The sequence below is a fragment of the Gorilla gorilla genome, chromosome 15 (genome assembly GCF_029281585.2).
Source record: "Gorilla gorilla gorilla isolate KB3781 chromosome 15, NHGRI_mGorGor1-v2.1_pri, whole genome shotgun sequence".
In the NCBI taxonomy this organism is placed as follows: domain Eukaryota; kingdom Metazoa; phylum Chordata; class Mammalia; order Primates; family Hominidae; genus Gorilla; species Gorilla gorilla.
Genome location: NC_073239.2, coordinates 80,884,150 through 80,900,867, shown reverse-complemented (window position 1 = coordinate 80,900,867; position 16,718 = coordinate 80,884,150). Strand labels below are relative to the sequence as shown.

The following is a 16,718-nucleotide window of genomic DNA, read 5'->3' as shown; positions in this document are numbered from 1 at the left end:
AAAAATAAAATAACATAAAGATAAACAAAAAACAAACAAAAAAATAAGAAAAATAAAATAACACAAAGAAATATTTTAAAATTACTGTCAACTGCTTGTGAGAAAATACCATAGAATTTCTGTTTAAGTTACTGGATCATATGCAAAATGACGACTAAATGAAAATAAAACTTTTAAAAAGTATAACATGTTTGCATCGATGAAAGACTTTTGGTGGATTTTCCAGTTGTTTTTAAAAAGAGTTTACCTCTCTAGTAAACTATTTATAGATGCACTGTAATCCTTTTCCATAATGCTTTCTTCTTGCAGAGGCCTTAACTCTGATGCCAGGCTAAACTTCATAGTGGGTTCCATTGCCTAAGGGAATATGCAAAATAGTAAACGAAATATCTTAAACATACTTTTTATCTGGAAAAGATAAATGCTTATGTTCAAAAATGTATCATTGATTCTTCATACCTCAAACCAGGAGATAATACAATTTCTTTGAAACGTCTCAGCTCAGAGAAAAGTCTTTCCGTAGGACAGAGGAGAGTCTCACCTTCTAACTGGTATGGCAGCATGGTAAAGGAAGACTCCCAGCCCCAAAATGCTATTTCTGCCTGAGACTCCATACCCATAGTCAAAAGTAGACAGAAGCCTACCATGCAGGAGCAGACCTCTAAAAACAAATCCACCTCACCTCATTCCTTCCTCCACATGATCCGATTGACAGTCTGGACTGTAATACACAGTAAATACCAAATTATCTAGACTTCAGGAATTTAGAAAATTCAATTCCCACAGAAAATGAAATACATTATAATGCAGCAGAAGAAAAGGCAAATGATAAATGAACTTGTTCATCTCAATGAAATGGAAACATCTATACAGATCAAGCTCAACCTCTTCTACCCTCAATAACAATATACACAGATAATTAGTATTCATAATGGTTCAAAAGGGTCTCTGCTTGAAAGAACTGTTTGTATACTCAGAAGAAGATTAGGTTATGCTCGCTGTAGCTTTGGTTAGTTGCATACTCCTTTGAAAATCAGTCTTTTGCATTGTGTAAGCGGAAATTCTCCATTGATAAAAACAATCGAATAATTAAAACCAACACCTAATTAATGAGAAGTGAATTATTGTACACTTGGTCTTTTACTTTGGGTTTACTTCTAAAATACATTATCCACATTTAACACCTTTTCAGTTGATGGCTGATTATCTGATTTTGCAAATGGTGCCTCACTGTGGGGATCCCCTCCTCTATTCTCAGATGTGGTGATGGTCCCCCTAGAAAGGAATCAAAATTGCATGTTTAAAAGAGCGTAAGAAAAATGAAACCTAAACAAGCATGACTAACGCTTAATGTCATTTGATCGTGCAAAAGGCTTCGTTTTATCCTGAAGGGTAGCTATTCTTATGAAGTACTAACTCGTTTTTCGACGTGCCTCCCGCTGTGGGCTGCAGTGTCATATGAATCTCGGAAGCACATTTCAGAAGTCTTTCTATCTTTTGTTCATAATCTTTGAGTAGTCTCTTCACTTCTTGTTGACTCTTCTGTGAAGGCAGCTCTTCACACAGCTCCCTCAGGACTTCCATGTGGTGATTAAGCTGGTACAGGCAGCCTTCCTCAGAAAAGCAGGCCTAATTGAAGAAATAAAGCAGGAAATGTGCTTCTGGTGAGTTTACATGATTATTCCATAAGGACTAGAAACTAACAGATGTGTGTGGTTTTAACAATGTGTTCTTGTATAGGCCATCTACATGCTATGACAATAGGCGCTAGAGAAAAAAAGATGAGAGAGTCAGCCCTAAAGGAATTTCCGGTTCAGTAACCTAGACAGACAAAGAACCAGCACAGAGTGTGCTAAGTGTTATGCTAGAGCCTACGCGCCTGAAGGAGTCAGAGAAAGCTTGCCTCATAAGAGGGAAGCATCTGAGCTGTATGTGGAAGAAATAAGGACAAGTTCTCCAAGTAAAAGGGGAGAGAGGTTATTTCTAGAAGAAGGACCACCAAGAGGACGAAAAGCACGAAGATAATGAAAAGCACCAGATGTCTCAAAGGACCAGTACTCCAGTGGGGCTGGAGTACACGGCACAGCAGGAGGGATGCTAAAGGGGTTTCCTGGGCCAGGCTGTGAAGGAACTAAGTGGCCTTCTAAGATGCCTGGAATTGTCCTGGGGGTATGGGGAACTGGTGACATAGGATTTGTGGCTCAAAAGGACAACTCTGGTGCTGGTATGGAAGATGAGATGAAGCAACCATCATCATTCTGAGAAAAGAACCCTGGCTTAGGTAAGTGGCAACACCACTGGGAAGGAAGAAGCTGTTCTGAAGAATCCCAGATGGGGCTTGGCAACAGATTTAATTAAGGCTGAGTGGAAAGGAAGGGAGGAAGGAGAGGAAGGGCGTCATGAGACAGCAATGCCATTCATTACCAGTAGGCAGAATATAAAATGAACCTTTGAGAGGAGATATTATTGGTTCAGTTTTGAGCTTGCTGAATTTGAGTTCTCCGAAAAACACTGGTGATATCCACTAGTCAGTGAGAAATAGAACATAGAATTCAGGTGAAAGGACTCAGCTGGAGAGAAAAATTGACACACTATCATTGCAGAGAAGGCAGGTCAAACCCCAGAGTGCATAAAATCGCCTAAGGGAAGCACGGAATTAGCCAAAAGTGGAGGTGGAGACCCCTTCTTCAAAAGCAAAACATTAATAGAATAAAAAGGAATATTTGTGAAGACACTAAAAAGTACTCACTGCAAATTATATATCGCTATATATTTACATATCTACATCTATATCTGTTTATATATATCTAGATAGATAGATAGATAGATAGATAGATAGATAGATAGATAGATAGATATAGAATTATATAAAGCAAGAGAGACTGACAGTGAGAGAGCCACAACAGTAGAAACTTAAAAAGAAATGAAAAAAGGGTCAGGAATGTCAAATACATAAAAGCAATCAAATAGGATAGAGACCAAAAAAAGATCATGAGATTTGCCCCAGCTGCTTTGTACCCTGATTTGCTCATTTTCTCAAAAGCTGTGCTTCTGAGGACACTGTGTCCTGACAAAAGCCAACTGTGGGTACTTTAGTAACAGTTGACACATTTGTGACCAGAGTCTGAGAACAGGGGCCACTGACACACATCAAGGGAAATCATAAAATATTAACTTAGTGCCGAATTTTCTCACTTCTAAAAAGTAAGAAGTACAGGCTGTGCTGCGAGTGTGAAGCAAAGAAGTGATCATCCCCAGGGAGAGGAGGGCTAGGGTAATTTTCAGAACAGGTTTCATCCTAGGCTAAAGACACACACACAACCATTTAAGATAAACCCCAAAATGATGACAAAATTTAAGTGGAAACACTTTACTGTACCTCATGTTCTTTGATGAGACCCTTGGTCCTTCCTCTACGGATAAGTTTCTTTTCTTTATTTATTTGCTTTTCAAGTTTTAAAATATTGTCACTAAGCTTTCCTTTTTCAATATCTATTTTTAGTTGTTGAACATATAAAGACAGTTCATGATGAAGAGACTACAAAAAAAATCAAAGGAATATATTAACCATGAGAACAAAATATACAAAAAAGTATTTATAGTAACAATAAATATATGTGTAGTGACAAAAGGACAAAAACAAAGCTTAAGAGCCATTCTGATTCATCCATGTATTTTGGGGGGAGATGTTTTAAAACATCCCAGGCTCATAAACATGGTTTTTTTTTCTAACAAATAAAAATGTATTTTAGCTGTGAAAGGCACTGTTAAGAAAATGAAAAGACAAGCTACAGACTGAGGGAAACTATGCAAAACAGATAACTGAGCCCAAGGAGACATAAGTAAATGTAATGTATATCCTGGATAAGATTCTGGAACAGACAGAAAGAACATCTGAGGAAAACTGTGAAAAGGTAAATAAAGTGCAAACTTTAGTTAATACTAATGTATCACTCTGTCAGGGTAAACTGCTAGAAAAAATAATGTATTAACATTGACCCAGTAATTGTATCAATGATACTATACTAAGGTAAGATGCTGATAACAGAGGAATCTGGGCGTGGGGTACACTGGAACTCTCTGCACCATCTTTACAGTAATTCCGTAAATCTAAAACTATTCTAAAGTAATAAAGTTTATTTTAAAATGAGTTTTAGGAGGATCCTTAACAGTACATATTCAATCCACTTACATAGACATAGATATATAGACACACACATTTTAATTATCATATTAATTACACATTTCAATATTAATTATCATTTAATATTAATTGCCATTAATTACCAGAACATAATCTCAGTGGTAGATGCTTTCTATAAATCCTTGCATCAATTCTGCCCAGTAGGTGGTGTTACCCCATTTTTATCAGGGAGGCTCCTAAAAGTTAAGAACCTTGCCCAGGGTCATAGCTGCTGAATCCAGGTTTGTCTGCCACCAAAGCCTAGACCTATTCCGCTATGAAACTCTGTATGAACCCTGGGACTTCAGCCTGCAGGGACCAGCCCACTGGTGATACAACGTAGACAGGAAAACCCCAGGAATGGCTCTGACAACCAACAGCCCAGAATCAGACATATAAAAACGTAAGTTCAGAAACATATGCATGTTCTTACCTCCCATTTGGCACAGACATCTCTACTCTTTTCTTCTAAAGACATCTTTATGTCCTCAGTTACATTATTTTTTAGTTCTTCAACAGCTTTCAAATACTTGGCCAGACTTTTTGTATTAGAAATTATTAGTGCTTCCTAAAAAAAAAAAAATTGCAAACAAAATCATAAAAGCCTCATTCTACTGCCAAATCCTCAAAATCCTCTAAGCTAATTTTGGTATGTCTTTAACTGGTAAAGTGGGAAGCGGCTCTCTGAAGAATATCTGAAGATTTATAGGAGACTTCTCTTTGTAAATCGAGGTTGCTAGCCCTTTGGCATCTCTTAAATTCTTTTCAAAAGAGTGTCAAAATATTTATTATTCAAATGTAGTTACACATAAGGCCCAGATTAAGATACCTTTATGATATTCAAAATGATTTTTGTTACCCCATTGATAAGTAATTATAAAGTTCACTGTACAGGGTTAATGAGCCCCTGGCTAAGTTTCCTCTAAAGTTCTTAAGTATTGAGCAGACAACCATACTTCAGAAGCAATATAATATGAAGAGTATATCACAGTTTTGTTTTGTTTTGTTTTTTGTTTTGAGATAGGATCGCGATCTGTCACCTAGGCTGAAGTGCAGTGGCACAATCACAATTCACTGAAACCTCAAACTCCTGGGCTCAAGCAAGCCTCCCACCTCAACCTCCCAAAATGCTGGGATTATAGGTGTGAGCCACCATGCCTGGCCAAGACAAAATTTATAGAAAGGTTAACTATCGTGCATAAGCAGTTATGCTGAAAGGAGGCCAATTTGTTTCACCATCAACTTCAAAGTTTTGCCCAGGGCCACTCATGTTGGCAGTTCCTCCCCAGCAGTACACAAGAATGGGAACAGCCCTGACAGGTATGTGTCTGCTCCTAACCTGACATACTCTACAGGAACAGAAACCTGGCCTAGGTAACTAGCGAATGACAGAACAAAAAATACAGGTCGGGCCTGTGTGTGAAAAAGGCAGAAAACCTACAGGAAAGAGAAGATGAATAACTCCAGGAGAAGCCAAGCAGGGTGGGAATTCGCTCATTCACTCATTACACATTTTTATGGACCGGCTGCAGGTAAGGCACAATGCTGAGCTCCAGGGCCCTCCTCCAAGGCCTCCTTGAGGACTGCTAGATTTATGACCTGGGGACACACTTTTACCCTGTATGCTATTCATAGCTGGGAGCTCCCACTGCCCATGTGTGCATGCCTACCAGGGCAGGGATCTTGCTTCTGTTGTGAAAGTGTATCCACTTGACTAAATGCCATTGGCAAAATGGGGGAAAACCAAAAGGAAGAAGGTCAGGGAGAGGAAAATGGTGTGAAAACTGACACCTCCAGCCCTTCTCTGGTAAAGGAGCCAAGAAGCTGGGCACAGTGGCTCACGTCCATAATCCCAGCACTTTGGGAGACCGACATGGGAGGATCACTTGAGGCCAGGAGTTTGAGACCAGCCTTGACCAACAGAGTGAGATCCTTTCTCTATAAAAAAAATTTTAAAAAATTAGCTGGGCGTAGTGGTGTTTGCCTGTAGTACCAGCTACTTGGAGGCTGAGGCAGGAGGACAGCTTGAGCCCAGGAGTTGGAGGCTGCAGTGAGCTGAGACAGCACCACTGAACTCCAGCCTGGGTGACAGAGTGAGACCCTGTCTCTAAGAAAAATAAAAATTCAAAGAGGGAGACTAGGAGCCTCTATTTTTTTTTTCCTTCTCTTTTTCCTGACCAGACCATATCTACCCACCTAGAATCCAGCCTCACCATCGTTTAAAACAAGCATTCATTCTTAAGGTCAATTTAGTACTTTCAGGAACCTGGGAGTAAAAGTGAAAATAAAAAACAGAGGGAAGTGGTTGAAGGTGGCAGCTAGCAAAATGCAAACGGCGTGAGATCAAGCAGACAAGGGCTACTAAGGTCATAGGAAAAGCAATGCTGAAATGACTGACAACAGGGCCCCAGCGTGGTTAGCAAATCCAGTAGGCCAAAACAGGGTTGAGGCCCAGAAGACAGACAGAGGCCGTGATGAGAATGAAGAGAGACTCCTATAGGGTGCCCTTTCATAAAGAGTAGGCGCAGGAATGGGGCAATGCCTTCCTGCATCTTTATTTCCCCTAAATGCCCAGCTCATTATAAGTGTTCAATAAAGTGTGCTAAATGCTGAATATGAATGAAAAAAAGTATTACTCTACCTCTCCAATTTGCTCCAAGGTAGAGAGGCATTTAGCTTTGCTTCTAATCCCCCAAGCACCTCCCACCATGTTAATTAATAGTGAGTCTCTGGTTTGGTGACATCTTAAGCTGCAACCTCAGCCTATCAAACCATAAAATCAACCTGAAACTGTCTCCATACAAAACATTATTGGGTCTTTAACTATAGAAAAGTATGCTTCCATGAATAAATTTTATCAAAGTATTTTAATAATAATGGTTTTTTTTACATTCAGAGAATGTATGCAAAGTAACTTCACGTACCTTATTTTCACTTAAAGCCTCACAACAAATCCGACAGCTGGATAGGGCTGGAATTATTATGCCAATTTTACAAATTAAAAAGCCAGAGAAATTAAATTCTTGTTCAATGTCATAGAGTCGGCTGCACTCTTTACACCGTATCACTGAGTACATTCAGCAGATCCACAATAAAATTTGAATAAAAAAATTCTATACTTGAATACTTACGTTTAATAACCTCAGGGGAACAATATATAATACTGGGAAATTCTTGTTAAGTTACAGTAACTCAGTATATAATTACAGTGAAGGAAACATCTTGATTTCAAACAAGATAGGCAGTTAACAATAATGTCCTACATTTGATGGTTGAAAAGATTCCCACCTTGTATTTTGAAATGAGTTCACCGGGGCTCTCTCTTTGCCCCAGTAACTGCTGAGCCCTCATCATGTATGATTCAAGTTCCTTCTGGGATTCTTCCATCTTCAGCCTGATGTCCAATTCTGGTGAAACGTCAGTTAAGTTCTTCAACGCTGCAATGAGTTTTACCACATTGATCTTGAAGACAAAAAAATTCTCAAATTAACACGGGGACCAATTCTTAATAAATTCTTAAGTTAACAAATACTTTGTTATTTTCCCACTAGACAAAGATATTTAGATATCTATCTAAATTATGATAAATCTATCTAAATTATGATAAATCTATCTAAATTTAGATATCTATCTAAATTGATACTTATATACTATGATACTTATGATACTTATATTTTCTGATATGCTTTAAGTTATAAAGAAATAAAACATAATGCAAAAGTAATATTTTACAAAACATTTCCAAGCTACAGGGCTATCACCCCCCTTCACTGCCCACTCAGTGACCCCTCAGTTTTAGAGAACAGAATTACTAAATAGGGAATATTAAAGAGAGACCTGGACTTTCTCTTTAGCTTCTTGAATCTTTGCCTGAAGCCCAGTTGTGAGAACATGTTGAAAGGACTCCTGGCTTGAAATATTTTGTATATCCATTTGTAACATATCTTCACTTCTTGCCATAAGCTCATCATACATAGAGCCTTTGGCAATAAGATGCTATTAAAACAAATTGAAGTGAGATCACAATAAACATTCTGATTATATGTTAAACATTAATCAAAACAATCTCAGGAAACCAAAAAGTTCATTATTAATCCAAAATCAGGCAAATTTGCATTCTGAAAAATGATATTTTAAGGAGTCATTCTGAAATTTCATATTGATACACTCAGATTCTGAACATGTTTTATAGATTATTCTTTATACAGTAAGCACTTCAATAAAATAAAGAATAAAAGTAATACAATGACAATAGAAAGAAACTTGAGACAATGGTAATAAATATTAAAATGATCTTGTTCTATGTCAAAGTAGTGGAGAGGAGAATTCAATAAATGTTACTGGAGAAAATAGCTGTTGGAAAGTAATCTTTATATATCATAACAGAAATAAATTTCAAATGGGTCAGAAATATGAAACCACAAAAAGAAGACATTATCCATAAAAACCAAGCTGCGGCCAGGCACAGTGGCTCACGCCTGTAATCCTAGCACTTTGGGAGGCTGAAGTAGGCTGATCACCTGAGGTCAGGAGTTCGAGACCACCCTGGCCAACATGGTGAAACCCCATCTCTACTAAAAATACAAAATTAGCTGGTCATGGTGGCACACGCCTGTAGTCCCAGTTACTCGGGAGACTGAGGCAGGAGAATTGCTTGAACCCAGGAGGCAGAGGTTGCAGTGAGCCAAGACTGTGCTCCTGAACTCCAGCCTGGGTGACAAGAGTGAAACTCCATCTCAAAAAATACAATAAAATAAATGAAATAAAATAAAACTGGCGGTGGCTCATGCCTGTAATCCCAGCACTTTGGGAGGCTGAGGTGGGTAGATCAGTTGAGGTCAGGAGTTTGAGGTCAGCCTGGCCAACATGGTGAAACCCAGCCTCTACTAAAAATACAAAAATTAGCCAGGTGTGGTGGCGGGCGCCTATAGTCCCAGCTACTTGGCAGGCTGAGGTAGAAGAATCTCTTGAACCTGGGAGGTAGAGATTGCAGTGAGCCAAGACTGCACCACTGCACTCCAGCCCGGGCAACAGAGCGAGACTCCGTCTCAAAAAAATAATAAAATAAAATAAAATCTGATCTGCTATCTCGCTGCAGAGGGTCTTTCGAAGCCTAAGAGTAGGGATAGACATGACTGCATAAATATAAAAAACCTGCAATGCAAAATAAAATAAACAAAGTCAACAACTCAGCAAAAATATTTGACACAGAAATGAAAATGGATCACAATTCAAAGAGCTTGTATAATTCAATTTTAAAAATGCCAAGATCCCAAAGAAAATTTTGAAAATATAAGAACAGATAATTCATAGAAACAGATGTCTAATAAATATATGATAGTTCAATATTACATGTAGTCAAATAAGTACCCATTAAAACAATAAGGAGATACCACTTTTCACTTCTCAAGTTAGCAAAAAATAATTTTTTAATTACAACTCACAGTGGCATGGTGGTATGGTTTGGCTGTGTCCCCACCCAAATCTCATCTTGAATTCCCACGAGTTGTGAGAGACACCCGGTGAGAGGTAATTGAATCATGAGGGCAGATCTTTCCTGTGCTGTTCTCAAAATAGTGAATAAGTTTCACGAGATCTGATGATTATATAAAGGGGAGTTTCCCTGCACAAGCCCTCTGCTCTTGTCTGCCACCACATAGACATGACTTTCACCCTCCACCATGATTGTGAGGCCTTCCCACACATGTGGAACTGTAAGTCCATTAAAACTCTTTCTTTTGTCAATTGCCCAGTCTCAGGTATATCTTTAACAGCAGGGTGAAAACAAACTAATATACATGGGTATGATAAAATAGAAGTTATAGTATATGATATCAACTATGTAAATGTTGATCTTATTTGTCTTGGGGCAGTGGAATCACAGTGATTTCAATTTTTTTGAAATTAGCATGTTCATTTATCATTTCAGTTTTTCCCTCTTTTAAATTATAAAATCAACAAAAAAGCTCACGTAATTAAAAAAACTGAAAAACAATAGAAAGGTACAGCATGTAAAGAAAATATTTATAGCTGGGCACGGTGGCTCACGCCTACAATCCCAGCACTTTGAGAGGCTGAGGCGGGCAAATCACTTGAGCCCAGGAGTTCAAGGCCTGCCTGGGCAATACAGCAAAACCCTATCTCTACTAAAAATATAAGAATTAGCTGGGTGTGATGGCGCATGCCTGTAATCCCAGCTACTTGGGAGGCTGAAGTGGAAGGATCACTTGAACCTGGGGAGGTTGAGTGAGCCATGGTTGTGCCACTGTACTCCAGCCTGGGTGACAGAGCAGAACCCTGTCTCAAAAAAAAGGAAAGAAAATATTTATTTTATGTCTACCATGTACTAGGAGCTGAGCATAACACAGGATTAAGATAGACTCAGTTACAGGTATATCTTTACAGATATTTTTCTATGAATATAAATGTATTACATATAAAAATACAACTCTGTTTAAAAACCACAAATGAGATTACATTATCTCATTATCCACACAGTTTAGGAACTTTCATTTCTTACTTTAGAATATATCTTGATCCAATATTTTGATCCAATGAATATCTACTTAATTCTTTCTTAATAGAAATATATTTCAGTGTGCTTGTATGTTCACTATAATTTTTAAATTATTTAAAAAATTTTTAAATATTTAATTTCTATCTCATTTTTTTCAAGAAAATAAATTCCAGATAGAGTAAATAAATACTAAAAACAAAATCAGAAAAGCACTGGCAGATGAGATGGCATGATAAATTTATATAATATTTTCAAAGCATTAAAAACTATCACACAATGAAAACACAAAATGCTGAAATATACACCTTTCAGAAATGTAGGCTTAAAAAATTATGTAAATGTTCCTTTTTATTCCAGGAACTTCCCATCTTGTTGTAACTTATGCTCTGTAGGTTTTATAGCTGAGCTGGAACTCAGTAAAAACCTCAATGATAACTCCCAGGAGAACTAAGTGATATTAAGACACACTCTTGCCTCACTGCCTTTCAATGAGTCAACTGCCTGAGAATAAAGACAGAATGGAGATCTAACAACATGAGTCATTCTCCCTGCATTGAGTAAGGAAAGGAGAGTGGCTTCATCAGCGGGTGAACTTTCAAAGCATAGATTGTATGATTTCTTTTTTTTTTTTTCCAGAAGGAGTCTCACCCTGTCGCCAGGCTGGAGTGCGGTAGTGCAATCTCGGCTCACTGCAACCTCCGCCTCCTGGGTTCAAGCAATTTCTCCTGCCTCAGCCTCCCAAGGAGCTGGGACTACAGGCGTGCGCACCACCACGTCCAGCTAATTTTTTGTATTTTCAGTAGAGACGGGATTTCACCATATTGGCCAGGATGGTCTCGATCTCTTGACCTTGTGATCCACCCACTTCAACCGCCCAAAGTGCTGGGATTGCAGGTGTGAGCCACCGCGCCCAGCCTGATTATATAATCTCTTACGTGTACTCTGCACTGAGCTATAATGAGACTGAACTCACTCGTCTCCTCATTGTCCTCTGGTGCAAGAAAATATTTTAACCTCCATGTTATAGCTAAGAAAATAAGTCCAAGAGCTTAACATTCATAGGTATTATCAGTGGTCTCCTAATCTATCCTCTGCTTTCAAGCAAAATAACAGCAAATGATCCAGGGATAAAATCCATTCATTTTTAAAACTCCCAACAAAGAAAATTAAAACTGTAGGCTTATTACTACTTACTTTTAAACTTCTTATTTAACTTAAAACATAAATGCACAACCATGAAAGTACCCTCTTAATACTTTTACACACATACCTTCAAAGATTCTTCCATTGAGGTGTCCACATCATCTTGATCCAAAACAGATTTGGCTTCTGCCTCCCAGACTTCCACTTGTCCAATGAGTTTTTCAACATCTTTAGCCACTTTTAATTGCCCTGTGAATTCTTCATTTTCTTTTTCATGTTTCTCTCCAGCCTACAACATTCAAAAGTACCACTGAGAAAACGTCAGCATGTACATAACAAAATAATTTTCCTTTTCAAAAAGTTACACCTGTAATCCCAGCTCTTTAGGAGGCTAGGGCAGGAGGACTGCTTGAGGCTAGGAGTTTGTGACCAGTCTGGGCAACAAAGCAAGACCTCATCTCTACAAAAAATTTTAAAGTTAGCTGGGCATAATGGTGCATGCCTGTAGTTCTAGCTACTCAGGAGGCTGAGGCAAGCGAATTGCCTAAACCCAGGAGTTTGGGGCTACAGTGAGCTATGATCATGCCACTGCATTCCAGCCTGGGCAACAAAGCAAGACCCTGTCTTCAAAAATAAAAGATAAAAAAGTTACACCACTTTCTTTCCTGAAGAGTGCTAATTAAACATATTTTAATGACGTAAGATGAAATTCTTTGACAATAATAACTTTTTTCTTCTATATGAGGTCTCACTTTATTGCCCAGGCTGGAGTACAGTGGCACAATCACAGCTCATTGCAGCCTCAACCTCCCAGGCTCAAGTGATCCTCCTACCTCAGCCTCCTGAGTGGCTGGAATTACAGGTGTATGCCACTACGTCTAGCTAAGTTTTTATATTTTGTAGAGATGGGGTCTCACTGTGTTGCCCAGGCTGATCTTGAACTCCTGGGCTTAAGTCCCATCTCAACCTCCCAAAGAGCTGGGATTACAGGTATGAGACACTATGCCTGGCCAATGATAACACTTCAAAATAGTATATATCACTTTGCAAATTAAAAAGTTTGTTCACGGTTTCTTACTTAATTATAATATCATTCCTATCAGATAATATTTTCTACATTTTACATGTAAGAAGATTAAAGTTTAGTAAATTAGGGTAAGTGACTATAAACACATTTCTAAAACTCATATGCGATTTAAACAAATATAGCTATTAGTAATGGTAGTTGTAAAATATCAAGAAGAAACTCAGAATCAAATTTCAACAAAATTAAATCTTTTTCCTATTAATAATCTATAGGTTGACATACTATAGCTTTACATGATAGACACATTATTTCTTAAACTATATATTGACAAATTATAATGGCTTATATTTATGGAGTACACAGACGCACTCTTTTTTTTTTTTTTTTGAGATGGAGTCTCGGTCTTGTCACCCAGGCTGGAGTGCAGTGGTGCAATCTTGGCTCACGGCAACCTCCGCCTCCCGGGTTCAAGCAAGTCTCCTGCCTCAGCCTCCCAAGTAGCTGGGATTACAAGCACCCGCCACCACTCCCAGCTAATTTTTGTATTTTTAGTAAATACGGGGTTTCACCACGTTGGCCAGGCTGGTCTCAAACTCCTGACCTCAAATGATCTGCCTGCCTTGGCCTTCCAAAGTGCTGGCATGAGCCACCGCTCCCAGCCGAAAGATACATTCTTAAAGTTGTTTTTAATCAGATCACTGTTTTATTTACTTTATTTATTTTAAATAGAGATAGGGTTTCACTACGTTGCCCAGGTTGGTCTCGAACTTCTGAGCTCAAGCAATCCTCTTGCCTCAGCCTCCCAAAGTGCTAGAATTGAAGGCATAAGCCACCTTGCCTGGTCAGATCACATTTTAAATGTATCAGAAGACTCTAGTATTTTAAGCACACTGCAAAAATTCAGATCTTTCCAGATTTTCTAAGTAGGCATTCTTACAGTAGGAAAATGCTGGCACTCCATCATGCCAGTAGGTCCGAGCCAGTTTAAAAGTAGTTTAAGTAAAGCTGTGTAAGTTATCATGAAGGTGGAGCATTTCCAAAGCCATAGGTATTATATCTTACAAGTATATGATTTTTAATTTATTTTTTGTTCTTTTCCCATACTTGGTAGGATGACTCTAAAGTCATCCTCCAAATTACCCAACAAAACAAGGAAGAAATAGAATATTTTCCCCCATTTTACAGAAAGGAAGCAAGACACACAGAGGCCAGGGGCTAGCCTAAAGGTAGCCAATTTCTGTGCACTAGTCAGAAGTAATCTCAAGAAAATAACAACTCAATTTACACTGCTCAGAGTTAGGACTGCTCTGTGTGTCTGTGAGAGTACAGTAAGTGTAGTAAGTAAGACTTTCATGCTAAAGACTTCATAAGGGAAAACATTTAAGCATTTTCCTAGGAAATGACCATACTTTAAATGTTATCTAGCAATCCACACATTTACCACCAACTCAAAAATATCTTTTCTTTCTTTTTTTGAGACGGGAGTCTTACTCTGTCACCCAGGCCGGAGTGCAGTGGCACGATCTCGCCTCACTTTCAACTTCCACCTCCCAGGCTCAAGCAATCCTCCCACTTCAGCCTCCCAAGTAGCTAGAACCACAGGCGCACAAACACATGTCCAGCTAATCTTTCGTATTTTTGGTATAGACAGGGTTTTGCCACGTTACCCAGGCTGATTTCGAACTCCTGAGCTCAAGCCATCCACCTGCTTTGTCCTCCCAAAGTGCTGGGATTACAGGCATGAGCCACCGTGCCCGGCAATATCTTTTTTTTTAATAGCAAAGTTAAATTATTTCTATTTGCAAGTGAAATATACAAAGTATGATTATTTTACCTTTATATTTTGATTATAATTTTCAGGAAGTTCTATTGACATATCTGTTGAAAACTCAACAGATGCTTTTTCTTCTTTAGATAGAATATTTCCAGAATTGTCAAAAGTGGGCTGATCCTGTTTTTTTATCATCAGTGGCAGGTTCATTTCCTATACAAAATAATTTCATGAAATGTAATACTCATATTTTTATTTTATGCTAATATACATTACAAACAGTAAGTGGATGTAATATATTCAAATATATGTTTAGGATTAAACTACAACAGTGTTATAAAATATGAGCATTTCACATAAAACACCTACATCTCAAATTGTTAAGAATCAGTTGAAAAAATATTTTATAAAAAGTCTGCTTTTATGAGGCACTATGCTACATATAAAGATACATAAGGCTCAGTGTATGTTCTCAATGAGCTGAAAATCTAGTAGGCAAAACAATGCTTGTTTTTCCTTCATGGTAAGTGAATTTCAACTAGAAAGCTCTACAGTAAAAAGGGTTCAAGAATTAAAAGATCTCTCAGGCATATACTCAAGAAAGATTCAAGAACTGAAAGCTCTCTTGAGCATACACTCAAAGAAAACATGTGTCCACATGAATGTCCACAGCTGCATTGTTCATAAAAACCTAAAAAGTTAAAAGAACTCAAATGTGTATAAACTAGAGAATGGATAAAGAAAATGTGGTATATCCATACAATGAATTATTATTTGCCAATAAAAGGGAATGAAGTACGATTACATTCTATAATACAGATGAACCTTAAAAATATTATGCCAAGTAACATAAGCCAGTCACAATAGATCACATATTATATGATTTCATTATGTGAAATGTCCAGAATAGGCTAATCTATAGAAAGACAGTGGATTCATGGTTGCGTAGGGCTTAGGCAGTGGGGGTTGGAAGAAAATAGAGAGTGATTGCTAGGGTTTCCTTACGAAGTAATAAAAATGTTCTAAATTTTTTATGGTAATGGCTACATAACTGTGCATATACCGGAAATCAATTGGTTATGAACTTACAATGAGTAAATTGTGTGGTACATGAGTCATATCTAAATAAAGCTGCAACCAATCAAAAGAACTTACAAGTTGAGTTTTTGAAACCAACTTTCTCCATCTTTTATTCAGCCTTCTCACTTCTTTAGAAATAGATGATCCAACCACATCATTGCTGACTTCGACTAAGAAATTTCCTGCTTCATTTAAAGTAGCGTGTTCTAGATTCCACTGGGCTAGTGTCTCAAAGGGTACCTACACAATACACAAGCAACATACTATCTTAATGACACAATATTGTCTTTCTATTATGTATAATAAATGTTCACCAAGGCTTTTTTCTTTTTTCTTTTTTTGAGATGGAGTCTTGCTCTGTTGCCCAGGCTGGAGTGCAGTGGCGCGATCAAGGTCATTGCAACCTCCGCACCAAGACTAATTCTAAGCAACATTCTTTGCAGAGACTGACTTTCCCCTTAGAGGAGTCTGCCATCCCTGTTGGTCTAGCTCTTCACTCCTAAGTGCTAACTGGCAAATGCCAGCTGTCTGTCATCACTCCTGGTCCTGAACTTTTATGATGCATCTTATCTCTTTCTACATGGCTGATGAACTTACAGCAGAGGTTTCCAAACTTGTTTAGTTCATGGAGCCTTAAATGTCTCATTTATTTTTTCAGAGAGTCCCTAGACCAGAAATATTATCTAACAGTTCCCATTTTTAGTAGTCAGGTTCAACAACTTAGTAGCAGTATGGTGTCCAACAGATGGATGTTGTTGTGTCTCCTTCAAATTTTAGAGGGTTCTGTAAGTTCTCTTAGTTCTCTCTGGTAGCTCAGGGTTTCTTAGCAGTTTTGGGTATTACAACCTTAGCGTGTTTTCCTCTGAGTTACGTACACTTTTATAGAAGATCTTTAAAGACAGAAAGACTGTTGGAAGACGAAGATTTGAATTTCTAGTGCTAATATAGGTGACAGAAGTGATGACTCAACCCCTAAAATGCTCTTTTTTGCACTCTT

General features: G+C 38.1%; 1 protein-coding gene across 11 annotated transcripts in view; it reads right to left on the bottom strand.

Moving 5' to 3' along the window:
• The window catches only part of SYNE2 (spectrin repeat containing nuclear envelope protein 2), a 374,696-nt gene that overhangs the window by 228,155 nt on the left and 129,823 nt on the right, over positions 1-16,718 (bottom strand). For all 11 annotated transcript variants that reach the window (XM_055362017.2, XM_063697890.1, XM_055362019.2 and 8 more), the window contains exons 17-26: positions 15,797-15,961; positions 14,705-14,854; positions 11,971-12,132; positions 8,021-8,179; positions 7,472-7,645; positions 4,617-4,751; positions 3,380-3,538; positions 1,418-1,629; positions 1,185-1,275; positions 248-357 (exon numbers count right to left, since the gene is read on the bottom strand). In XM_055362017.2, coding sequence (XP_055217992.2) covers positions 248-357; positions 1,185-1,275; positions 1,418-1,629; positions 3,380-3,538; positions 4,617-4,751; positions 7,472-7,645; positions 8,021-8,179; positions 11,971-12,132; positions 14,705-14,854; positions 15,797-15,961 — 1,517 coding nt within the window. The remainder of the gene's footprint in view (positions 1-247; positions 358-1,184; positions 1,276-1,417; positions 1,630-3,379; positions 3,539-4,616; positions 4,752-7,471; positions 7,646-8,020; positions 8,180-11,970; positions 12,133-14,704; positions 14,855-15,796; positions 15,962-16,718) is intronic.